General features: G+C 38.4%; 1 protein-coding gene across 2 annotated transcripts in view; it reads left to right on the plus strand.

The window, feature by feature from the left end:
* The window catches only part of LOC127569934 (extended synaptotagmin-3-like), an 81,077-nt gene that overhangs the window by 52,562 nt on the left and 2,577 nt on the right, over positions 1 to 25,938 (plus strand). The window contains exons 8-21 of one of the 2 annotated variants that reach the window (XM_052015017.1): positions 4,495 to 4,615; positions 5,888 to 6,064; positions 6,239 to 6,321; positions 6,933 to 6,981; positions 7,645 to 7,734; positions 8,414 to 8,494; positions 9,043 to 9,111; positions 11,102 to 11,176; positions 13,327 to 13,413; positions 17,042 to 17,191; positions 20,570 to 20,925; positions 23,572 to 23,670; positions 24,733 to 24,864; positions 25,224 to 25,329. In XM_052015017.1, the coding sequence (XP_051870977.1) occupies positions 4,495 to 4,615; positions 5,888 to 6,064; positions 6,239 to 6,321; positions 6,933 to 6,981; positions 7,645 to 7,734; positions 8,414 to 8,494; positions 9,043 to 9,111; positions 11,102 to 11,176; positions 13,327 to 13,413; positions 17,042 to 17,191; positions 20,570 to 20,925; positions 23,572 to 23,670; positions 24,733 to 24,864; positions 25,224 to 25,329 (1,675 nt within the window). The remainder of the gene's footprint in view (positions 1 to 4,494; positions 4,616 to 5,887; positions 6,065 to 6,238; positions 6,322 to 6,932; positions 6,982 to 7,644; positions 7,735 to 8,413; positions 8,495 to 9,042; positions 9,112 to 11,101; positions 11,177 to 13,326; positions 13,414 to 17,041; positions 17,192 to 20,569; positions 20,926 to 23,571; positions 23,671 to 24,732; positions 24,865 to 25,223; positions 25,330 to 25,938) is intronic. The other variant, XM_052015025.1, reaches the window with a different exon arrangement.

The following is a 25,938-nucleotide window of genomic DNA, read 5'->3' on the forward strand; positions in this document are numbered from 1 at the left end:
CTTTTTCCTGTGGTAGGGATATCAAAAGCAAGATGGCATAGGGTTAAGGTAACAGGAAGGTGTTTTAGAGGGGATCTGAGGGTTAAGTTTTTACACAAAGAGCAGATAATATCTAGAAGGCACTGACAGAGGAGGTGGTGGAATCTGATACAATGACTGCATTTTAAAGGCATTTAGACAGGTGCTTAAATAGGCAAGGCGTAGAAGCACATTGTCATAATGGGGACAAATGGAATTAATGCAGATGGGCAAAACTATAAATAAAGAAAATGTAGCACATGTCAAAGGTCATAATGGGCCAAGAGCCCTGTTTCTGTGCTGTACAACTCCATGACTCTCTAATCCTTCTGTGTTTTCAATTTTTTTATCCAAAAAGTATGAATCCTTTCTGTTCACCTTGTCTGGGCCTCTCATCATTTTTATACACCTTGTTCCCTGGACCATTGACTATCTTTTGTCCATCTGCGAAGCACCCACTCTGCTTTTCTATTTATTTCTCCAGGTTTCCACTTTTCTTTCATCACCATGTTGTATTGATTTTGTCTTCACTGCATAGAATGAAATCAGGGAGGTTCCATAACAGGCAGGCGATCCATTCCAACAAGTTACTGCCTAGCCAGTGAAAGTAGAAATCTTCATGTTACATATCATTATCATAATGTTGTGCAATTCATGTCAGCATGAGCTGGAGGTACCATAGAATATAAGAAATAAATCTTCTCAAACTTCTTTAAAAGTCCAAGTATAGAGCTTTGACATCTGCTACATTTTTATTCATGTTTTTAGTTATTTTCTTAAAGAAATTGAATAAGACAACTCCAAACCAACCATATCTGCTTAATCTAAAGCATTTTAAAAGTTAATTGATGACCTTTAGCAGTTAACCTACTAGCAGTAAAAGGCTAACTGGCCATTAATTACTTGGCTTTTTTCTATTGCATTGGAAAATTAGAGTTCACTTTCACATCTTTACTCTGATCTGGATTCAAGCCATTCCCCAAGTATTGCCCCAAGTACTTTATTGTTCAGTTTCTAGTACTTGGTTGTTTGAACTCCAGGCCAGCTCACGCTGATGAAATGAAACTTGTTCCGGTTTATAAACAAAATGCTGCAAAGAATTGAGGGCAATTTATGCAGAAAGAAATGGTTAAGTTTCAAGTTAGAAAAAGTTGGAAATATCCTGCAGGTCAGACCACATCTCTAGGATAAGGATACAGAGTTAACACCTCAGGTTAAAGACCCTTGTCAGAACTGGGAAGGAGATAAAAGAAGTTTATTAAGCTGCAGGGATGTCTCTGATAGGGTGAAACATTAACTCTATTTATTTTCCCATATATGCCGTCTGACCTGCTGGGTATTTCCAGAATTTTCTGTCTTTGGATCTACAGCTTCTGTAGTTTTTTTTTCATTTTCATTTAGTTTTCCAATCAGTATCAGTGTTTATTGATTGACTTTCAGTTTTCAATGAACATTTGAATATTATAGTCAATGCACTTGTTATTTCATCACTAAGCTCCTTGAATTTTAGTTTGAATTCTTAAGATGGGCTTGAATTCACTTCTGCCTGATAGAGTGAAAGCTTATTCTCTCATTTTGTATGAAGATCCTTGAAATAACTTGAAGCAGTTCCAAAACTTCATGGAAATTGGCCACGTTTGGTAACAGTTGATAAACTCACTGGCAAAGCAAACATTTTAGCTAATTTGGAAAAATGGATCATTTACCATGTTGTTAGAGTTGAGGTAATGACTACTGTACTGATGCAGGGTGGTGGATGCTGCCACCAGCTGACCAAAATGAGAAATATTTATTCATCAATTTGGAATATCCTTTTATTTGATAATTAGGCAAGAGCCTTAAACCAAATTTTCTGGGACATGCATGCACACTATGGAATCTGTGTGTTGAACAGCTGGTCCATTAATTTCAATGGAGAGGAAATGTTGTGGGGGATTCCAGTTAAGTATTAGTTAAATTACTTTTTTGAATTGTTTTATTCTTTTCTCTTTACAATATTTTATTGAATCCATGAAAAAAAATAGAGTACATGCATCAAGAAAGAGAATAAAAATACTACTGAATATGTTGTATTAAATCGTACTTAGATTACAATACTCTAAATTAATAATCACATATAGTAGTTAGTTAATAAAGAAAGAAAACATTGAAATAGTTTATTATAAAAAAAATCTACTCCCACTACCAAAACCTGAAGCTGTTAGATGGAAAAAGCAACAAGGAAAAACTTTTAAAAACGTAACCGTGTCAGCCAATATCTGCATTTAAACTGAACAGTGAATCTTCTCTAGATTCAAGTATGACATAACATCCCATAAGCATTGAGCATGGGTAGGTGGAGTAACTTCCTTCCATTTAAGCAATACAGCTCTCCTGGCTATAAGAGAAATAAAAGCCAGAATATGTAAATCAGAAGCCTTCAAAGTTATATCTTTTTCTCCAACAATCCCAAATAGTGCAGTCAAAGGATTAAGTTTAAAATTTATTTTGAAAAGTACAGCAAAAGTATGAAAGGCCTCTGTCTGATATTTTTTAAGACTCTGACACGTCCAAAAAAATTGTTTTATTCTTTTAATAGCTTTTGAATATTTCAGTCATTTCAATGCAAGGGTTATTCAGAAGCACTGAAGACTTTGAGTGTTTGATGAAAGATTAAATGTGGAGGAGTGGCCTAGCCATTTATCTTTTTGTTTTGGGGATATTTTTGTTCCAAACTACCCACATAATAAGTTTAATTTTTTTCCCAAAAATCATCACCTTTTCAAAATTAACACGCAGCATTATATTGCTACTGGTAGTGTATTTGTCTCACAGCTCCAGAGACTGGGTTCGATTTGATGTTCTCCCTGTGACCATATGGGCTTTGTCTGGGTGTTCTGCTTTCCTCCTACATGCCAAGGTGGAATGGTTGTCAAGTTAATTGGTTGCTGTAAGTTGCCCTGATTGTGAGTAGGTGGTAAGAGATGGTAAGAGAATCAGTGGGGTGTTAATGGGTATATGTGACAGAGTAGGATGTGGGGGAATGTGATTGTTCTGAAAGCTGACCTGGACTTGATGGGCCGAATGGATTCCATATGTATCATAAGGAAATTTGATATTAGGTAGCATTGGGCAGCAAGTCAACATGCTGTTCGAAAGACAGCAAACTGACTTCTCTCCAATTCAAATAAAAAATGGTCATTATCACATTACTACTTATGGATTCCTGTTATGTGCAAATTGGCTATTGCATTTCTTATACATCTCAAAGAAAAAATTTGTTGGCTATAAAAATACTTTGGAGTGCCTTGAAATGATGAAAAGCTGTCTATAATACCAAATTCTTTTGTCCTTGAATCCAGTGAGAGCACTTCATTACTTATCCAGTTTTAACAAAAGAAATCTGTTTAGTTTGGAAAGCAGCCATGATAATGCAAGAGACTGATAAACATAAAGCAAGCGCATATTTCAGATTTGCTCCAAAATTAGCTGGAGTGGGTTATCTCAATGCCAGTTCTAAACTTGTATTAAAATCAATAAATATTGAAATGAATTCTGAGGAAATAAAACCACATAATATAAAATACTTTTCTAGACTAAATGGTGCTCTGCCCTGGTACAAGTCAGTCAACGGCCAATTCAAGTGATAATTTCATAGCCTGAAAATCCTTTTTGTTTTATTGGCCCCTTGAGATGGCTTCCTTTGTAATTATTCCACTTAATGGTATTGAAAATGTATGCAATTGCTTCTTTAGATTCTTCTTTAGTGTCACCTGGTACTCCATAATGTTGGTTCTTTAAAAATATTCTTCCATTTACTGCAGGATTTGACTGGCTGCATTGCAAAATTTCCTGTCTCCCTACTGGCAAAGAGCCTACTGTGATCAGATTTCACTCTAGCAGCCACCAACTGTACAATGACTAGTATTGCCCTAGATAATCACAGGCATCTTTGCGATATTCTGTGATATTCCTCAGTCCATGTTCAGACAGTTGCTACAGATGATAATCTTGCCCCTTATTGCATAACTGAAATAACGCAAGAATTCTTGGAAAATAGGTGTAAAATCTATTAGCATATCCTTTTGTTTCAAACCATTTATTTTATAGTAATTTTGTGTCTTTACACTGTACTGCTGCTACAAAACAACAAATTTCACATCATATAAGTCAGTGATAATAAATCTAATTTTGAGCATATGAAAAGAGAGAAGATAACATTAAGGGTTTAGTCATTTTATCAGAACATTCTAACGAATGGAATTTGTACCATTTTGTTCTTTCTAAATACCAAAATCTTTTAATTCCAGGATTTTCTGCTTTTACTTCAGTTATATTCTTCTTAAGATTTTGGTATGAATGGTAGATATTATTTGTAATAACCATTTACCCAAACAATAACAACAAAAATAAACATTTTTAAGCATATTTAAAGAAACAAGTAGAGTACATCATTGGTCAATGGCTTTGCTATTATGCTATTTCTCTTCCTTTCAGTGGGTTGTCAGACACAAAGATTCTCGACACTATTGCTTCATACCTGGTATTGCCTAATAGGTACACCTGCCCATTGATTGATCAAGTCAGTGTTTCTCAGCTAAGATTTCCTTTACCACATGTAAGTAGTTAAAGGTAATTAATATTGATGAGTGCACTTCATGAATAGAGTTTGCTTGTCTACTTTCACAATCTGCATATTTGAAAGATTTCTTTAAAAGAATCTAAAATAATGTTTTTTTTGGTTTTTACGGGGTCAGGTGACATCGGCCAGCCATACAACCACCCCCATTCCTATATGCAGGACTGAATATTTTTGAAAGCATGTCTGTATATGCCTGCAGATTGTATTCTGAGACTAATGTAAATGTTGGTCAATGAGCTAAAAATATCTTTATTGTGGTTTCCAACATCTCATAATAGTTTTGATTGATTTAACTCTTCAGTTGTTTCACAATTGGAAATAACAGGAGTCAACTTCTTGGGTCACCTCTAAGGTACTTATAAGTTCAGCACACTAATTTTTCACAAAGAGTGAAGAAACTCTGTATCAACAGTGCAAGGATTTGCAACATACTTTCCCTTAGCTAAATTGTACAAACTATATTCTAATCAAATACAATTGTAATATTTCAAAAACTTCTGCATTTATAAGTAGTTGAATGGGATAGAATAGTTACAAGTGTCCTACACTTCAAAACCTTGATTAAAATGTAACTTTGAAATACAGTAAAACTCCTCCAATAATCCAGCACCCTGGGGACTCTGGCCAATTTGGATATGACTTTCATTAATACACCAACAAACTTTAGTTTCACTTTATTTTTAGATGACACATGGTAGTTTAATAAATTTTTCAGTGAACCAGGTGAATTTAAAAGGGAGAATGGGAAACAGGGCTTTGGTAAGTTTAAAAGGAATAGGGTCCCAGTGAGTTTAAAAGGAGCATGGGGTCAGAATCCTGGTGAGTTTAAAGGGATTGTGGGGAAACTGGTGGTGAACCAGCTGCCAAACCTCCTGGATGTCAGATCGATGGGACAGTGGATTATTGAAGATCTATTGTACTGACATTTAAGTGCTACCACTCAAGGATGTTTATTTCAAAAAATGTCCTATGTTATTGCTTCTGAATGATTCTTCAGATGTGGAATCTATATCGTTTAAATTACTACAAGAACTCTAGAGTAACAGTAACAAGGATAGAATGTGAATTTTAGTTTTGGTTTTCAAAATGAAGGAAGAATTATTGATGTTCAAGGGCCTACTGGGTCTATTTGCAACAACGTCAGGGATGGACAAGAATTGGATTTGAACATTTGTCGCATTGTGGCAAGGAGAAAAATAATTTGTATTTGTATGTCATGACATTGGAAGTCTCCTTTTTGTTTTACAGGGTGTTGTGAGAATATATCTAAACAAAGCTGCTAATTTAATAAGGAAAGACACATACCTAATGGGTATGGTCCCAGGGAAGTCTGATCCATATGCTATTATTCGAGTTGGGACACAGACTTTTCGCAGCAAAACTATCAAAGGAAATTTAAATCCTGAATGGTATGAAATTTATGAGGTAAGTTTATTTTTCTAAAATTTACAACTGCCCTTCATTTACCATCCCTCTTCCCAGCAACATGTTGGCATGTTTTGATGTTCTTAATTTTTACTTTAACTCTTGGAATTCTGAACACAAAAACTCCTTGAGTAGGAGGGATGGCCCATAATTCTTTCACCTTTTTATTTTTAGGCTGTAGTTCATGAGGCCTTTGGACAAGATTTGGAAATGGAACTTTTTGATGAAGACCCAGATAAAGATGACTTTCTGGGAAGGTCAGGTGTAATCATAATATTTCACAATATCACAGTTTATCTTCTGCAGCTCCTGACAATGGTGACTTAATAATTTGCAGAGGCATTCTAATTTATGGCCTTGGTGGAAATTTCCCAGATGTCCTGACATCTGTTGTACCATCAGTGTCTCCTCTCCATCATCTCTACCAGTCACCTTTCTCTGAGAATCCTGAAGAATACTGCATTGTTTTTGAGGAAATTTTCCACCTACTCTTCATGTATGAACCTTGAAAGTGAATGTCAAAACACTATTTGGGTATGAGGGAAATTACACTCAAGTTCTCTTGCAGTAATATTATCCTGACATCTATCCACACAAAATGCTTTTATCTGATGTCAGCATTTTAATTTTAACCCGATATCCATCCACACTGATAGTAAATGTGTTAATAGGTAGTAGTCAGGAAGCCACTGTAGAAACTACATGAGCACTGTGGTGGCTGATGCATTTATCCCCACATTGAGCGCTTATTAGTATACGCTTAAAGATGCTTTGGGCTGTTGTTATTTCCACCAATTCAAACCATAGACACATCAATCAATGTATATACTCTGGACTATAGTAATTTATTTTATATTTTGATTTACAGCCTTGTTATAGATCTTGGTGAAGTCATGAAAGACAGACTTGTGGAAGAGGTAAGGACTCCAGTAACGACAATCTTGATGTTTTGGTTTAGATAGAGAATACACAGCGACTGGTTGATCCATAACAGAGAGTGGCCATTCCATCAGGTTCTGATAGAAGGAGTTTGAAAACAATTCCCAGTGAAACTCATATGATGATCATGAGTAAATAAATAGAATTATACAAGGTTTCACTTTCTTTTGAGAACCAATTGTGCTAAATTTTCTGCACTTTGCAAGAGGTAGAAATCTCATTTTTATGGTCAAACAAGGGCAAATAAGCAGTTAATGTTTCATCGGAGGAGTAGAAGTAAGAATTTTTTATTGCAATTATTCAAAGTGCAGTTTTTCAAAACAAAAGCAATGTGCTAGCCAAGATAAATTACTGTACTGTATGATATTTTCCTTACAAATGATTGTTCTCATGGATGAAGACTAGTCTATATTTAATAGAGATTCAGTACATGCACTCTCTTGGTTTAATCAAGAGACTGCAGATACTGTAATCTGAATGCGGGGTCTTGACCCAAAACATCGATAATTCCTCCCCCACCACAGATACTGCTCCACCCGCTGAATTCCTTCAGCAACTTGTTATTTGCTCTTGGTTCTATAAGACTGTTTTCTACTATCACTGCCTTAAACTCACATAAATGTTCCTTGTCTTTTGAACAGTGGTTTCCTCTGAGCGATGTGGACCATGGAAAAGTACATCTAAAACTTGAATGGCTGTCCTTGCACACTGATCAAGAAAATGAATCTGTGGTATGTTTTTAATAGCATGGATCTAAATTGCCATGGCAAATTTCATTTTATCTGCTCTGTTCGAAAATCATAAAATATTATAAAGCCCTAATGAAGGGTCTTGACCCGAAATGTCGACTGTCCATTTCCCGCCATAGATGCTGCCTGACCTGCTGAGTTCCTCCAGCCTTTTGTGTGTTGCTCCTGATTCCAGCATCTGCAATCTCTTGTGTCAAACATTATGAAGTAATGTGTAAATAGCGCATCCATAATACTTTATAATACTTCTTTTAAAAAGTATTTATAATACTTAAGTATTTAAGTAATATTAAGTATTTATAATACTTTTCCTGTCACACTTACTTGGTCGCACTCCTGTCTTCTAATACACCATGTACTACAATTCATAACTAAAAATAACTTAGAGACCTGCTGAACATACTTATACATGTATTTATGATATTATTTCATTTGAGCTTGGAGAAGAGCTCTCACCCTAGTATCAAAACATCAATCCCTGATCTATATACAAATAAATAAATTTGTTGTTGCATTTTAAGTAAATGCTAAGTAATTAAAATACGAAATTTGAAATATCGAATCAAAATTGAACAATGCCAATGTACACATTTACAATCTTGCATGTTAGTGGAATATAACTTTTGATTAATGTCAAGTGGAAAAATCTTGTTTTCAATAGGATATTGCTATGAAGCAGATTCTCCCAAACAAATCAAATGCAGTGCTGGTTGTTTATCTGGATAGTGCATATCATCTACCTGTAAGTAAATCTATATATAATTGCAAATATATCCAAGAATATAAAAGAAATATATACAGCGCGTGTGTGTGTATATTTTTATATATATGTGTGTGTGTGTGTATATAGATATATATATATATATAGACAGATATAGATATATATATATATATATATATAGACAGATATAGATATATATATATATATATATATATATAGACAGATATATATATATATAGACAGATATAGATATAAATAATGTATGTGTGTGTGTATATATATGTGTGTGCGTATATATATGTGTGTGCATGTATGTATATCTCCCTGTATATATGTATGTATGTATGTATTACAAAAGAATATTTTAAAAGAATGATGAACACCTTTATTATTTTCAGATTATCCAGGAATAGTTAATCTCTTCAATTTACTCTGGAGTTCAGAATCCTGTCACTTGGGATGAGTCAGTGGGTTTGCTCTGCTCTGTTGTATATTGTTAAGAAGTATATTCTAACTAGGAACTTTTTATTTCCTTGTATGTTGAATAATGAAACTTTCTTTTCTTGAAGAGAAATCAGTTTGAATATACGAACAATGAATACAGTATGAAGAAAAAGAACAAAGCAAAATATATCAAGGTAATTTTATAGTATTACATTAACTGCTAGACATAATCATTTCGAGTTCAAAACTTGGTATTCAATGCAGAGATTGATTAGAAACTTACAAACCAACACTACTACACTAGCCCCAGTGCACCATCCCCAAAGCTGTTAGATCTTTGATCTTTCCCATTTCATAGCTGAAATGGTTCCAGGGATACACTCATGAGTCCAACCCCATATTTCCCTCCTCTTCTCTCCTCTCCTGGTTCTGCAAAACTACAGGACACTTCTCCGTGTTTACTGAAGGCACAGATCTAAGTAAGCGCATTGCTTTTGTTGCTAACTTGCCCCAATGCAGCTGATTCTGGTCAGTGGGCTCCAGCCTGTACCTAAGGATACAGGTACATAGTTCCCTGTAAGTGGCCACTTAGGTAGACAGAGTAGTGAAGAAGATGGTTGGCACGTTTGTCTTCGTCAGTCAGGACATTGAGTACAGGAGTTGGGGCATCATGTTGCAAGTATACAAGTCATTAGTAAAACCATACTTGAAGTATTGTGCACACTTCTGGTTGCCCAGCTATAGAAAGGATGACATTAAGCTGGAAAAGGTGCAGAAAATATTCATGAGGATGTTACCAGGACTTGGGAGCTTGACTTACAAGGAGAGACTAGATAGGCTGGGGCTTCTTTCCCCTCGAGCTTAGGAGGATGAGGGGTGACCTTTTAGAGATGTATAAAATCATGAGGGCTGTAGATAAGATGGATGATCACAATCTTTTTCCACAATGTAGGGGAGTCTAAAACTAGAGGACATAGATTTAAGGTGAGAGGGGAAAGATTTAAAAGGGAGCTGAGGGGCAAGTTTTTCCCAGAGGGTTATGGGTATATGGAACAAGCTGCCAGAGAAAGTGGTAAAGGCTGTTTCCGTGCTGGATCACTCTGACTCTATGACCGTTTCCCTGCTATACCTGTGCCACTCTTCTTATCCAGCACCTGCACCTTGAATGATGGGCCACAATCTTTTAAGAGCTTCTGCCTTGCAGAATATTTTGTTCCTCAGCAAACCATGCTTCAGGCCAACGTCCCCCAGACAACTTCTCATGTGCTAATAGTCCTTCAGATTAGAGGAAAGGACTCTTGTTGGAAATGTTGGTCCAGCTTGCCTGTCCAAACCTCTAGGGTCATTGTAGTCAGGCCAACCAGTTTTGGTGAACTTGGAAAATCAATAAAATTAGAATTATGGGAGTATAGTATGTGTTGTCATTCAGTGAACAAGTGCTTTTCGTTACTTCAGGCAACAAAAATTAATGGTGTTACCACCTAAGGTTATAAAAGTCAAAAACAATAATGCTGAAAGAAATCTATTTCTTATGAGTTTATCACTAATAGTGGTTAGTCACGGTAGTGTAGCGGTTAGCGTAACGCTATTACAGCACCAGTGACCCCGGTTCAATTCCAGCCGCTGTCTGTAAGGAGTTTGTACGTTCTCCCCGTGTCTGCGTGGGTTTCCTCCGGGTGCTCTGGTTTCCTCCCACACTCCAAAGATGTACGGGTTAAGAAGTTGTGGGCATGCTATGTTGGCACTGGAAGTGTGGTGACACTTGTGGACTGCCCCCTAGAACACTCTATGCAAAAGATGCATTTCACTGTGTGTTTCAATGTACATGTGACTAATAAAGATATCTTAAAAAAAATCTTAAAATCTTAGTCATTGTTAATTTTTAAAGTCACTGTCTTATAGATCCAATTGCAGTCAAGTTAACCAGTCCAATGTTCTTGAGGAGAGTGAGTCTATCTGTCATATCACATTCTAATTTGTATAGGGGGTAGAGAGTTGTTAAGTGGTATATAATTTGATCATGGTTTCAAAGAACAGATTGCAGAAGTCCTATTATGCTTTTTGTCACTGTGATAGTCATGCTCAATTCAGATATAAACATGGACATTGAAAATTAATCAACATTGTTGATACAAACGTGTTAGCATGCTGTTGGTGAGGATTATGCTTTCATTCCATTCACAGTCAATAAAGAAGACAAACCTGGAACCTAGCTGTTCTGTTCAGCTTGAAGTTGAAAATGTCAAGCAAGAAAGTAAGGTACAAGATATCTATTTTCAGGACTGTTTATTTAAAAAGTCATAAACGAAAATGTAAATGAGTTCAATTTCTCAACGTTCTTTTAGTTACAGTGAAACTTTACAGAAGAATTACTTTTCCGTAGCCAGCCCAGTGGGTCAGCCGTTAGTACTGCTGTCTCACAGCTCCAGGGAACCAGGTTCGATCCTGACAGTGTCTGTTCTCTGTGTGGAGTTTGTAAGTTCTCCCCATGACCACACACATTCCTGTCAGGTGCTTCATTTTACTTGCACGTTCCATAGACTTGCAGAGATGGGTATTGGGAGAGAGTAGGAACATGGAATTGAGATAAATGATCAGCCACAATCTTATTAAATGACAGAACATCTTCAATGGTTGAATGGCCTACATCTGTTCCTATTTTATATCTATATGTGCTGGTAGACTAATTAACTACAGTAGGCAAATGGAAAATGAAACAATGAATTGATGGGCATATAAGTGAGAATATTTTGCATAGCTACAAAGAACTAAAGGGGGTGGTGGTGAGGTGAGACTGATGGGATTAATTTATTGGGAGCTAACATGAACCTGACAGGCCAAGTGGCATCCTTCTGTGTCGTAATAAGTAAATATCAGAGAAGGTGGATGTGATCTTCTGCCCGATGACCCACATTGCCTGGCCAAAATCAGTGATGAGAAGCCATAGGTACCTAATCATTCTGCTGCTGCAAAAATAGAAATTGCTGGAAGAACTTAGCAGGTTGAGCAGCATCCGTGAGGAAAGAAACAGAGTTGGCATTTCAAGTTAGTGGCCCTTCATCGGAACTGGAAAAGTGAGTGAATGGGTGTGTTTTAAGTTGCAGAGTGGGAGAGGGATGGAGAGAATGTGTGTGATAGGGTACAAACAAAGTTGTCAAGATGATAATTACTTAAACAGCCAGCAGTTAGAATCAGAAGAGGAAAAAGGAAAGAAATTGAAACAGAAAGGTATAGCCAAATCTGTGGAGAGAGAGAACAAAACAAGCAGATGTCCTAAAATTGTTGTTCAGTATGAAATCCTGCAGGCTACAATGTGCTCAGATGGAAGATGTGATGCGATTCCTTGAGTTTATGGTGGACCATATGTGAAAGAAAGATTTGGTGGAAATTGCTGTTAACTGGTTGTGAAAAGGGCAGAAAATAGGGCAGAAAATAAGCCAGTACCCTCAATGAGTTGAATGGCAATTGAAAAGGGAGATCCCAGTTCAGGCCTCGAGTGGGAAAACAACTGATTCAGCATCTCTATTCTTCCTGGTCTTACAAAGATGTCCTACTCTTTTTTTTAGTCTGAGCATCACCAGCAGAACACTTGAAATCCATTGTATGACTGAATACCTTGTACAATTGGGTTGACTGCTGTGGAAAATCAGTCTTTTATGTTGAGGATGACTTGCTTCTACTCCATCTGTGGGTTCTGAGGTGGCCGATAAGGCTCATTATGGGATTGGCAGATTCTGCCAAAGGTTGGGCAGGAGCTTCTTGATTGGGTTACAGGCCCGTTGGTTAAGATTATGTCTTGGGTGACGCAGTAGATGAAAGATGGAGATGAATTTCTGCGGGCAGTCGTACTTGAGAATTTTGCTGGAAAATCCAGTACACAAACAGAAGCAGCCATCTGGAAATTGGCAGACCTGTTGGTTAAACACTTATTGCTGTGTATTAAGGTTGCATCTTGGGGCCTGTCCAATTTGCCAAAAGGTAATTTATTTTTCTCATTCAAAATTCAGTTTATTGTATAGTGCTGCATGGTTTAAAGTCATTGTATAATTCTCAAAAGCAGCATTACAATCACTGCTAAGAGCAGTTTATCAACGTGATAGAGAAAGTAGGGAAATGAAATAAGAAAAACTGCAATGGTGGTGCAAACTTGCTGAGAAAAGCCAGGTTAAAAAAAATGTTGAAATTGTAATGGCAGGTAAGTTATTTATTTATTAAGCTATTAAAGCTAGATCCTTTCAAAGATTTGTAGTTGTTTAACTGTAAACCCAATTAATGACTTCTTCATAGGAAAGGAATCCTTGCCAGTGAGAGGTTCTTGCCAGCAATTTAAGTAAATCAAATAACTAATTTTTAAAATTATTCATTATTGAGAGAGACAGTCTAACCAGCACACGATTTTGAATTTACAGATTTGCTACAATACTAGTGCACCGGTCTGGGAACAAGCATTTACTTTCTTCATCAAAAATGTTCATTCTGAGGGTCTAAACATAGAGGTAATATATAATTTATTACATAAAGCTATTGTTTGTAATCGGTGTGGAACAAGAAAATAACTATTAGATTCAGGCTCATTTTCCAAACCAAACCATGTGGTATAGATTGTAAAAGTAACTTCAGAAGATTCTGAAACATGAATTTTTTTTTTGTTTTATTAGATATTCTGAGGCAGTCTCTCAGAATTGAGGCTGACTTGCTTCCACTTCACTTCTGAGATGGCTGGTGAAACCAATGTGAGACTGTGCAGGTTTTGCTACGGGTAGGGAAGGCAGTGATTGGCAGGGAGGGCAGGGGAGTGGTTTGGGAGGTGGCCGTTCCTTCTGCTCTTTACGCTGGCCTTCTATGTGCTCCCAGAGTTCCTTGTGCTTCTCTTTGAGATGTCGAGGGCCAAGGACTACCAGGCAAAACTGGGGATGTTGTATCTTTTCAATGAGGTTTTGAGGACATCTGTGCGTCTAATTATCTCCTTGTAATGGAGCTCAGAATAGAGTTTGTTTAGGGCCTCTGCCTTCAGATATGCAAATAATGTGGCTTGTTCAACAGAGCCAGTTAAGTGTAATTAAGGCCTCCATGCTGACCTGGGAGAGGACACTGATGTTGTTCTGCTGGTGGATATAGAGGATTTTGCAGAGACGGCATGGGTGGTTTTTCCCCAGTGCTGTGAGGTGTCTGCTTGTAGGTAGTCCAAGCCTCAGAGTACAGGTAGGCACAGATCACTGCTATCTACTAGACAACAGGTTTTTGTCAGGTTTTAGGTCTTGATCCTCACACGCTCTTTCCCTTGGATGATGAACAACTGTACTGGTGCAACTGAAAGCACTGATGAATTTCATCATCAATGTCTGCCTTTGCTGGGAGGTGGCTTACAAGACATGGGAAGTAGTCCCTATTTTATAAGGCCTTTTTATGGATCTTCATTGTCAGAGAACAGTGTTGTATAACCAGAGCAGATTGGGAGAGAATCCTTGTTTGGTGAATATTGAATTTAACACTCATCATCTCTTCAGTGATTGAGCTGACAATGACTTGGGGATCAGTCTATGAACATGTGCATATTGCAAGTGAAGTTGGAGTGACCATGGTTCTGGAGTCGAGGTCAAGGAAGTTGAAGAGTTTCCAATGGGTCTTGGAGATTAATTCCACAACAGTGGGATGCATGGGTAAAGTGAGGTGAAGCATTGTGGCAAGAGAGGTGTTGGGGCAGTGATGCCGCCTTGCTCAGTGCTAATATACTCTAAGATTGGATCTGTGGTTAGGATGACAGCTTGCATGAAGCAAATGTAAATTAGAGACTAGGTTCCGTGGGCAGTCAGATTTGAGACTGCGCCAAGGTCCCTCCCCAATTGTAGAATGAAATACTTCAATTGGGTCAGAAAAGGCCACATATGGAGGGTTGGTGATAGTCCCTGCACTTCATTTGTTGTTGTTGCACAATGAAGGCCACGTCCTTGGTGCCTCTAGAGGGACGGAAACCAGATTTCAATTTGGGGAGCAGCTGACTTACTGCATGATAAACTGTGGTTACAGCAATTGAACGTATCCTTTCTTGAAGATGGTCACTTACAGCATCTCTGAGGTCCACTGGCATATCCTTTTCTTACCAGATGTGGTTGCGAATTTGTGTCTGAAGTCCTTCAGTGCCAAGAGTTAAAACTTCAGCGGCAATACCACCTACAAGCAAACTTCTGCTCCTGAGGCCTTTACTTTTAATTGGCAAAATGCCTTTTCGATGTCTTGCCAGGTTTGGCAACAAGGTTGGACTTGATAGATTCCTTTGGAATGGAGTTGAGGAAATCTTCAAAGTGCCTCTGTGTCCTTAATAAGTACCAACGATTGTTGGATAGACCACCGTCTAATTGCCCTGTTAACTCCATCAACTTGGCTCCAGAACAGGAACTCTGCCACAAGAGAATTAATGCTGAAGCTCTTAAGGACCCCACAAAGATAGCTGTTACCATCCCAAAGGCAACTTGACAACTGCCAGCCAATAGGACCTGCATAGTGTTAACAGCATCTGAACTGACCTGAAGTCCATAATAATTAGCACTTGTGAAGAGTCTCCTGGCTTCCCTACCAGAAAGAACCTGACTATATTGACAAGAATGGCCAAGAGAACCAGGAGCTAGCTAACCACAAAAGCAAAGTGGTCTTGGATTAGAAGCTCCACCCTGCCTCAAGCAGCAGTTCCACAGGCACCTGAAGGCAAGGGTTAGTGGAAAGAAGGTAGGAGGTCCAGCAGCTCACTGACTGCCTTGAAATGTGTGGATTCTTTAGTCTTGTCAAGGCCATATTCTACTGAGAGCCAAGAATGTTGAGAGACCTTGTCCATGACAGAGGCAATCAGCACCAACTTGTAACTTCAAAGATCTCTTCAACCATGATTCTGTCCTGGCATAAGAACCCAAGACTCCATGTTAGGTAAGGACAAAATGAAGGCACCTTTGACTCATGCCTGAAATGGATGTGGATCCTTTTGATTTGGGACCTTGTGTCCTCCGTGAGATTGGCAGTGTCTCAAGGAAAACCAGAAACCAGTCCCATTGAACAAGGAGATAAGTAAGTCACTTGAAAATCGAGCCAGGAGGAGATTGGGACCCTACCACCTTTTCCAGTCCTAAATAATTGACATCTTTGTTTCAGCAATGTAGTCATTTCCAAACTATTAGAACAGCACTGATACCAGTATGGAGACCAGAGACTGCAGAGGCTAGAATCTGGAGCAACACCCAAAATACTGGAGGAACTCAGTGGGTCAGGCAGCATCTATTGGAGAGAAATGGACAGTAAATGTCTTGGGTTGAGACCCGAACTGTTGACTGATACCAGTAACCCAGTTGGCAGCATTGCCTTTGATCATCTTATTAACATAGAACGTTACAGCACAGTACAGGTCCTTCAGCCCACAATGTTGTGCTGACATTTTATCTTGATCTAATATCTATCTAACCCTTCCCTCCCACATAGCCCTCCATTTCTCTATCATTCATGTGTCTATCTAAGAGTATCTTAAATGTCCCTAATGCATCTGCCCCCACAACCTCTGCAGGCAGTGTGTTCCATGCACCCACCACTCTCTGTGTAACAAGAACTTAACTCTGACATCCCCCTTGTATCTTCCTCCAAACACCTTAAAGTTATGCCCCCTCATGTTAGCCATTTTCGCCCTGGGAAAAAGTCTCTGACTGTCCACTCGATCCATGCCTTTTATCGTCTTGTACACAACTATCAAGTCACCTCTCATCCTCCTCCTCTCCAAAGAGAAAAGCCGTAGCTCACTCAGCCTATCCTCATAAGACATGATCTCCAATCCAGGTAGCATCCTGGTAAATCTCTGCACCCTCCCTAAAGCTTCCACATCCTTCCTATAATGAAGCAACCAGAACCGAACACAACCTTCTGTTTTCTTTTCTCTCAGAATTAAAAATTCTTTCTCCAAATCTTTCTTAAGGGAGTGATTTACAAAAGTATGAACTATAAAAAACCATACTTTCAGGAATTAGAGGGTATTGGCTACTTTTGGGTAGGTACATACTAAATTATTTTTTATGTTTGGAATGGAAGAATTAAATGTTCAGTTTTATATTGTATATTTTGTGAACTACTTGTATAATTTGTTTTGAGAAGATCAAAGACAAAGACCGAGAATGTGCCCTTGGGATCTTGACTGTTCCTTTCTACCATTTGTTGAAAGCAACTGATATGACCCTCGACCAAAGGTTTCCACTCGACCATTCAGGTCCCAGCAGCCTAATAAAGTTGAAGCTGGTTCTTCGGGTAAGACAACTGTACCAAAGAGATTAATATTATTTTAAGGCATTCTGCTTTTATTTGGTCTGGATATATGTTTTCATTTTACATGAGTTCGATAATGTCTGTAATGCCTTTAATGTTGCTGCTCAGTAAAGCAAACAACAGGTAGACCTACCAACAAGAAAAGTCCTTTATTGAAGATGGTTATTTCTATAATGATAATGGAGTCATAGAAAGGGACAGCGTGGAAATGGGACCTTCAGCCACTGAGTGCACACTGACTGTCAAGCAACCATTTTGCATTAGACCTAACCTATTTTATTCTCCCCATGTTAAAATCAATTCCACACCAGATTTTACCACTAAACACAAGGGGCAATTTACAGTAACCAATTAATTTACCACCTGCATGTTTTTGAGATGTGGGAGGAAGCTGGAGCACCCAGAGCAAATGCACAGGGAGATCATGCAAATTCCACTGGAAGTCAGGATTGAACCCAGGTTACTGGAGCTGTGATGCAGCAACTCTACTGGCCACACCACTGTGCCACCACAAGTATCAACATTTATACTGCAACAATTCTGAAAGGTATACTTGTGCACGACAGGTGTAATTCAAATCAATTTTAATGTTAAATGTTTGTTGAACAGGCTTTGTCAAACATATAGAAATCTGTGCAAAAATGAAGAAACTGGATAATCATTTCTGTTGAATAGTCTTACCAACTTACAACCCACTCCTGTCTCTCCAAGTGGAGGTTTTCATCCAGCATGTTATAATTATTTAACTACATAGACTTACTGTAAAATTTGTAATTAACAAGAGGCCCCCCCCCCAATTAAATTCCTAATTCATTCTTGCTACATTTCAGTGTATTCTATGTTAAATAATTTAATACCTGGGTAAGAATGTTATATAATTGCATTCAATTTATTAAAATGTCTATCCTCACTTGGAGCAAAATTCTCACCAACTTGAGAGCACTTTGTGAGCAGTAAATACAGAGTACTAAATGGAAAGATGTACATACTGACCATAAAATCTCTGGCTTATCAAAGAAAACTCATCTACTTCACTAATATGCTTTGGAGAGCAATCCGTTGACCTTCTCTAAACTGGCATATATGTTTCTCCAGAACTATAGCACTGTGGCAGCTGCACTTAGAAATGGCCGAGCAAGCCATTCCATTCAAGAGAAATTAGTGATGAGTGATAATTGCCAACTTTGCCAACAATATCCATATTCCATCAATAAATCAAAAATCTTTTTTTTCATCCAGAAAGTGTGCATGGGTTTTTGAATGGTGGAAGGGGAGGAGGTAAAATGATAGATGGTAGCCCTTGTGGTTGCACAGAAAGGTTCGAGTCAGTGGTGACTTAAGAGAAAAGAGTAAAATGTTGGAAGGGAACGATCCCTTTGGAATGTTGAAAGTGGAGAGGAGAAAGTGTATTTGATGATAACATCATTATTGGGGGGGGGGGGCCGGGACGGGGATGATTCATTTGAATCTGAAGCATAGTGGGGCAGAAGGCAAGGATAGCAGATTCTGTGAGGTAAATTGAGAGATTAGCTGATTGCTTTTCATGGCACCTCTATTCATCTGTAATTATGACTTCAATGGCTGATCAATTAAAATCTCCATTTTCCTCCCACAGTCCTCTGCCTCGTTTACTGTTCCAGTGATCCTCAGTATAATTTTGGGGAACAGCACCAGTTAAATGTTATTCAAGTGTAGTAACTGCAGGAGGTGTTACACCTATCCCTACACATCCTCCCGCGCTGCCATCCAGGGCCCCGAACAGCCATTCCAGTTGAGGCGGAGATTCACATGCACCTCCTCCAGCATTGTTTATTGCCTCTGGTGCTGTCAGTGTGGCCTCCTCTACATCATTGTGACCAAGCACAGACTAGGGGACCTCTTTGAGCACCTGTGCTCTGTCCACCATGGCTGTCTGGAGCTTCCATTTTAATTTCCTTCTCTATTCTTGCCACCAATATGCCTGATCTCCTTCCTCCTCCACTGCCAGGGTGAAGTTAAATACAAACTAGAGGAAGAGCATCTCTTATTCTGCCTGGGTAGTCTACAACCGGACAGCATGAACATTGAATTCTCCAATTTCTGGTAACTTGCTCCCCCTCTGTCCCTTTTCTTTCTCCTCCCTGATCTACCCAGTTCCTCCTACTCCCACCCCAACACCGGCCCCCTATCACCCTGTTTCTTTCCCCATCTACACTCACTCCATCTGCCCATCACCCACACACTCCTTCCAACAGGTCCCCTCTCTGTACTGTTCCCATCTGCCCACCTCACCTCCCTTATTTGATTCCATGCACCACCTTCCTTTCCTACGGATTCCATCATCTGCAGCCTCTTGTTGCAGCCACCTACCACCTCCAGCCTCTGTCGCTATTTCCATTCTTCCCTCCTCTACCTGCCCATCACCCCTCCTCACCCGGATCCACCTGTCATCTGCCAGCCCTTGCTCCACCCCTTCCACTCACCTTTTATATACTGGGTGTCTCCCCCTCTATCTTTCAATCAAGATGAAGGGTCTCGACCCAAAGTGTCGACTGTCCATATCCCTCCACAGATGCTGCCTGACCCACTGAGTTCCTCCAGTAATTTGCTTTTTTGTTTGTTATTCAAGTATATATTGTAATTACCTGATTCACAGTCATAAATATGATATACATTGCTTCTGCTAAAAGTGCAATTTTCTTTGTGCTTCTCATGCAGTATCTCACAGTATTTCCATATTTCCTTCCAATATAGGAAGCTATTTCAGCTCATTGAGTCAATGCCGGTTTATAGAGCAATACCATTCCCCACAAATTTTCCCTGTAACCTATTCTCTTTACATTCCCATTAACCTCACCCATACCCGGCGCAATTTACAGTGGCCAATTAACCTCCCTACATGCATATCTGTGGGATGTGGGAGGAAACCCAAGCACCCAGGGAAACCCATGTAATTGTGGGGAGAACATGTAACTCCACACACAGCACAGAGGTCGGTATTGAACATGGGAATAGCTTCACACCTTCCTGTGTAAAACATTTCCAGCAGAAATAGTGAGTTAGCAGTCAAAGGCAGGAAATCCTGCCTGACACTTTCTCCCTCTCTTTTCTGAAAGAGGTAGTTGACTAAAATGCATTACAATGGTCTCATACTGTTAACTAGATAAAACTGGATAATGCTGCAGATATGAGACTGAACCTGATTACTTCCCCAATAATTATCATATCCCACCATGTGGTGGATTTATCTCTGAGCTGCTGGGGTAATCAATCATATGAGGAAAATAAGTGTTACGTTGTTAGGAAGATACATACTGTAAATTCAAAGACTTATGGCTGTGAGTTGCTTGTTGATGTTTGTTCTATTTGAAATACACACAGGTTCTAATCAATGAGGAACCAGATCCAGACAGTGTCTACACAGGTCTGAATGCCCTGAAAAAATGTCCTATTTCGGTGAGGAAAAGGAAAACTGGAAACAAACCCAACACTCCTCCTTCAACGCTGAGAACACCAAATGTTCCAAAGATGTTTGATGATGGCACAGCGTGTGACCAGATGGAGAGAATAGAAAATAATAAACAGTCTAATGATACTGATGAAATTATACCAGAACTGCAAACAACTGCAACACAATCCAGTGCCTCAGAGGCCACAGAAAGAGAGAAATCCAGTGCTATACTTAAACCTGCCAGTTCCATTGTTAATCTTCAAGATGGTGATGTTCAACTGCAAAAGTAAGGCTTTTTGTATATATTAGCATTTTTAAATACTCTGAATTATGAAGTTCATTCTGCTTTGTTACTTATCATTTAATTAGTAATACAAATCTAGAACTGGCTAAGCTGGAATTGTTACTGCAACAAAGATTACCATTTGACTGCAAAAGCCATTGAACAATTCCTATAGTGGATTATGGTTACGACAGGCTAAAATCTATTACCAATTATCACAAAAATCTATAAGCTCCCATGAGTTTTTTTGCCTATTATCTCTCAATTAAAGCATATTCTTCTCAATAGACAGTCCCTCAGGATTAAAGATAACTTGCTTCCTGTCAGATTTTATGGGTTGCAAAGTGTCTGAAACCAGACTCTTTCACAGATGCGATGGGTGATGCCTGACAAGGTGGGTGGGTGGTTTCTGAGGTGATGATCTCCTTCTATCACCAATACTTCTGTTTGCTCTTGTTACATGGACTCTGTTCTCAATGCCATTGTTCCTCCAGTTCGAACTGATGTCAGCCAGTAATTCCCAAGAGTCAGTGGGTTGATACATTTCTTCAAGGCTTTGATCCCACCCTTGAATCTTTTCCTCTGTTTGCCTCGAACTCTTTTTCCATAAAAGAGCTCAGAATAGGATGTTTCATTCAGAAATCTGTTATTGGGTAGACAGTTAGGGTCTCAATGTTGGGGATATTGGCCTGGGAGTGAACACTGATATTTGTCTGTTCATCCTTCTTGTGAATTTGGAGGGTTTTGCAGAGGCAACATTGGTGATACTGGTGGATTATTGTTTAATTCCAGTCTGTATTGAGATTGGCTGTGTTGTAGACACACTGGTTAACATCATAGTATGCTTGCTGTCATGGAGCAAAGGTCGAATTTCTGTGAGCAGCTGAATTTGATGAGGTATTCCATAGTTCCTGATTGATGGAGTCAAAGGCTTTAGTGAGATTGGAAAAGGCTTTGTATACTGGCTGATACTTCTTCCTGGAGTTGTCACATGGTGAAGATCATGTCCACTGTACCTCTTAGATAGACGGAATTCACACTACAATTTGGCAGCAGCTGGGAGGAAGCAGTTGAGGACTTTTCCCATGGCAAACAGCAGAGAAAACCCTTCATGGTTACCATAGTAAGGTGTGTCTACTTCCTTGCATTTATGGCATCTGTAAGATTCCTATGTATATCCTCCCCTTCCCAGATGTAGATGATAAGACTGTGGGTTCGTGACTTAAGTTCTTTATTGCTGAGTTTTAGAACTTTTAGTGGAGAAGCCATCTGCTCAACAAGATTCCTTTTTTTGTCAGTTGGGATATTGGCCTTTTAGACTACTCGTAGCCTTGACTTCATCTGACAGCAAACCAGGTTAGGGTAATTAGCTACTGTAAATTAGCCCTTAGTATAGGTAAGTGGGGCAAAACATTAAATGGGGAGTTGATAGACAATTGAGAGAGAGTAAATTGCTGGATTACAGGGAAGTAAGGGGAATTAGGATTGTAGGGACGCCTATGCTGCAAGGCAGCATGGATCTGATGAGTTGAATGGCCTCCTGTGTCCTAATAAGCAAGCACAATGTTTTTTTTTGTAAACAAATGAGAAGGTATTATGATTATCCCCGGTAATGTTATTTATTCCTCCTTTCATAAGTCTAATTCTTTTAAACATTTTGGACAAGAGGTAAATTGAGAATATCAACTTCTGACTGTCTCCATTACTTGCTTGAAGAAACTAATAAACCAACACTTGAGTTCTCAATATCCAGAAGCTATCAGCTGAGCAGTTTAGTTCAGGTACATCTGGAATTAATTGATTCACCTACAACAGGATTATCACATCCTATTACTTGTGGCGAAAGCATCACGTTTTACAGCAAAAAAGTTAATTTAAAAAAAACTCCAGTACACATAACAGTATACATTGCTTTAGAAATAATTCTAATCTATTTACAAATCAACAGCCATACATAGAGATGGGGACTACTGAGGTTGGGTCTATGGTCTGGGTCATGTGTCCACCTGACATATGGGTAACTGAGGGATACTTGGTTGACCATCTTCCTGATATAGGATGACTTTCGGGATTTTTGATAAAGACCAACAAAGGAAGTGCTCTATTGTTTAGGGTAAATTATGTGACATTCCATATTCACCAAATCTACCCCTTGGGTGACTTTGCTGGATTTTACAAATTTGGGCAACCTTGATATGCCCTTACAAGTGTGTGTATATTATACACCATTTTCTGGCAGTGAAGGAAAATCTACCTGACCTCGAAGAGATTGCCAGGACTAAGGGCAAAATTTCCTGTCTGATTTATCCTGGGACAATAATCAATGTTTCACAAATTGTACCTTCTCTTTGAGTTTACAAATCTTCTAAATACCAAATTTCGATGATTTTTTTTTGTTAGATGCACATTTTTAACATAGCGTAAAATTTAAGTCTAATTTGGGAATATAAAGCAGAGAATAATTCCTTACTCAAAACGTTGTTTCCTTTAGTTGCACTGTTAATTATGATCTGAGACAATTTGTAGAATAACTTTTGAACTATATCTTGTAAATATGAAGCTTTATAGTGTTTCAAGTATGATATATGATTTCAAGACTCTGAAATCCACTTAGAGAAGGTAGATAAGAAAATGTTTAATTTCTTCCAGTGGCACAGCCCTGACTGAGGAATCTCTGGGCAAAATCCAGCTGACTGTACGTTATTCCACTCCACGTCACTCTCTGATTGTAATTGTTCACTGTTGCAGGTAATTTTCCTTATGGGCAATAATTTTATTTGTGAAATTTGCTGCACTGTAACGTTAATAGCAAGATCAATGGCAAACGTGCATGTCCTAAAAAGCAAATGAATCAGAAAATAATTGAATGACCATCTTCTGATTAAGGCTTGATTTTTAAGACAGTTAATATAGAATTGGGGAGAGACACATTACAGGCATCCACTATTGAACAAGTATTCAAATTTGTTGTTTAAAGCACCTATGCCAAATCTCATAGTGAGTAGAATTTGTCACAATACAAACCACTCCCATAAAATATGAGTGCATAAAAGACCCAGGACCCATCCAGATCAAGTACCTCTTCAAACCCCTTAAGATGATTTTAATCACGTCTTGCTTCATTTTTGTTTATGCAATAGTTTTTTTTCTGGATATTTTCTTTCTTGACAGTTTCTTGTCACCTGTAGCTGAAAATCAAGTGCAGACTTCCGATGAAATGGTAATAGTTAAATTATTCCTAAATCCCTAATTATACAGATATGTTTGGCATTTTACATATTTTCTGTTGATTTACAGTGACTGAAGCATTGAATTTTCTCTGCAATAGAGCCTGACAAACTAGGAGATGTTTAAATGATTCAGGGTTTCTAAACAGCAGGCACCTGGAACAGTTTCCTTCAGTGAAATATTCAGTACAAAGGAGAAGAATCTTAAAATCAAAAAGCACTGTTTTCACAAAGATTGGTGGAAATCTAAAACTCCTCCAAAAAGTTGTGGATGTTGGGTCAAATAAAGTGTTCATGATTTGAGATTGACAAGATTTTTATATTATGAATCAAAGGCGGGTTAAATATATCATCACCTAACAGAACTATAGAATGGGTTCAAATGACTGAATGGCCTACTTCTTTTCATTTAAGTGACATTTACCACACAAGTGAAGGTTTCTCTTTTGCAAGTTTGCAGCATAATATGAGCTAAAGAGTAGATTTAATGGTTATGAAATAGCTAAGTTATTATTTCCAAGGTACCCAAGGTAATAGTTGGAGTTTTATATTTCATTTAATACCATTAATATTTTTGGCACAGAAGCCTAATACCCTGTTCAAATGATGGATCAGATCCATATGTCAGACTTTACCTTCTTCCTGACAAGAGCTGGTCAGGCCGGAGAAGAACACAAGTCAAGAAGAAGACTGTAGATCCACAATATGATGAAAAGTAAGTGTGTTGCGCAAAATGCTGGCATAAATACATCTTGTTCCTGGTTTCAAAACCATGGGATTTGGTCTAATCTGCGGTAGGGACTTCATTGCCAGAGGTGTTATTCTCAGTAATAGACAATAATCTTTGTAATTCAATAAAAATAAAAAAACTCGTAACAATGTGGCATGCAAGGCTACATCAATTGACTTTTAGAAAGATGTTAATATAGGCATTGGTCATGTGACTGGCCCCCTTTTCAACCTATCCTGCCAACATGCACACAAAAAGTATGATCTTCCTAAGAAATTGCTTGTTAAATTGATAGCTGAACTTAAGAGAGTATCAACATTACAATAATGTTCTGCCTGTCTCAGATTTGAATTTTCAGTTTCATTGGAGGAAATTCCTAAACGAAAATTAGATGTTGCTGTAAAAAACAACCGGTCATTTCGATCCCATGAGAGGAAGGAACTTGGAAAGGTAAGAGTGATTTCTGTTTATGAGGAATTTGGAAAATGGAATTTGAATGCACTCAGCTTAAGTCCTCAGCATGACATAAGCAGATGTTCACTACAAATGTTACATTACTAATTGTAATTTTGTAAAATCTGATCTGACAAGTAACAAGACAAATACGTAATGACATCTCCCAGAAGCACCAGTACAATCAGTGTCATGATAAAGTAAAACTCCAAAAAATATGTTCAGTAATATTGAGTAGTTAAGAGGGACAGAAGGACCTTGGAGTATATGTCCACTGATCTATATAGGTTGTAGCACAGTACTTTCAAAAACAGGCAAGGTGTTTTTCTTTATTAGCCAAGCAATAGTACTCACTAACAATCACTGGAAGGAACCTGGTTGTCAGGTACAAGATGCTTTGTTGCTGTAACTGGCGCAAGTACCCTCAACTGCACTGTAGCAATCACCCAAGACCTTTTCTGCTTCTGGAGGGAGTTTGCAGAGCCTCATCGTATAAACCCTCAGAGAAAAGGGAAAAAAAAGTGTACCCAATGTAGCTCTCATTCTCCTACCTTTTGTGTGTGGCTGCATTGAGCTGTGTGTAGATCCTGGGAATGCAAATACTGT

This window comes from Pristis pectinata, chromosome 1, assembly GCF_009764475.1.
Source record: "Pristis pectinata isolate sPriPec2 chromosome 1, sPriPec2.1.pri, whole genome shotgun sequence".
NCBI lineage: Eukaryota > Metazoa > Chordata > Chondrichthyes > Rhinopristiformes > Pristidae > Pristis > Pristis pectinata.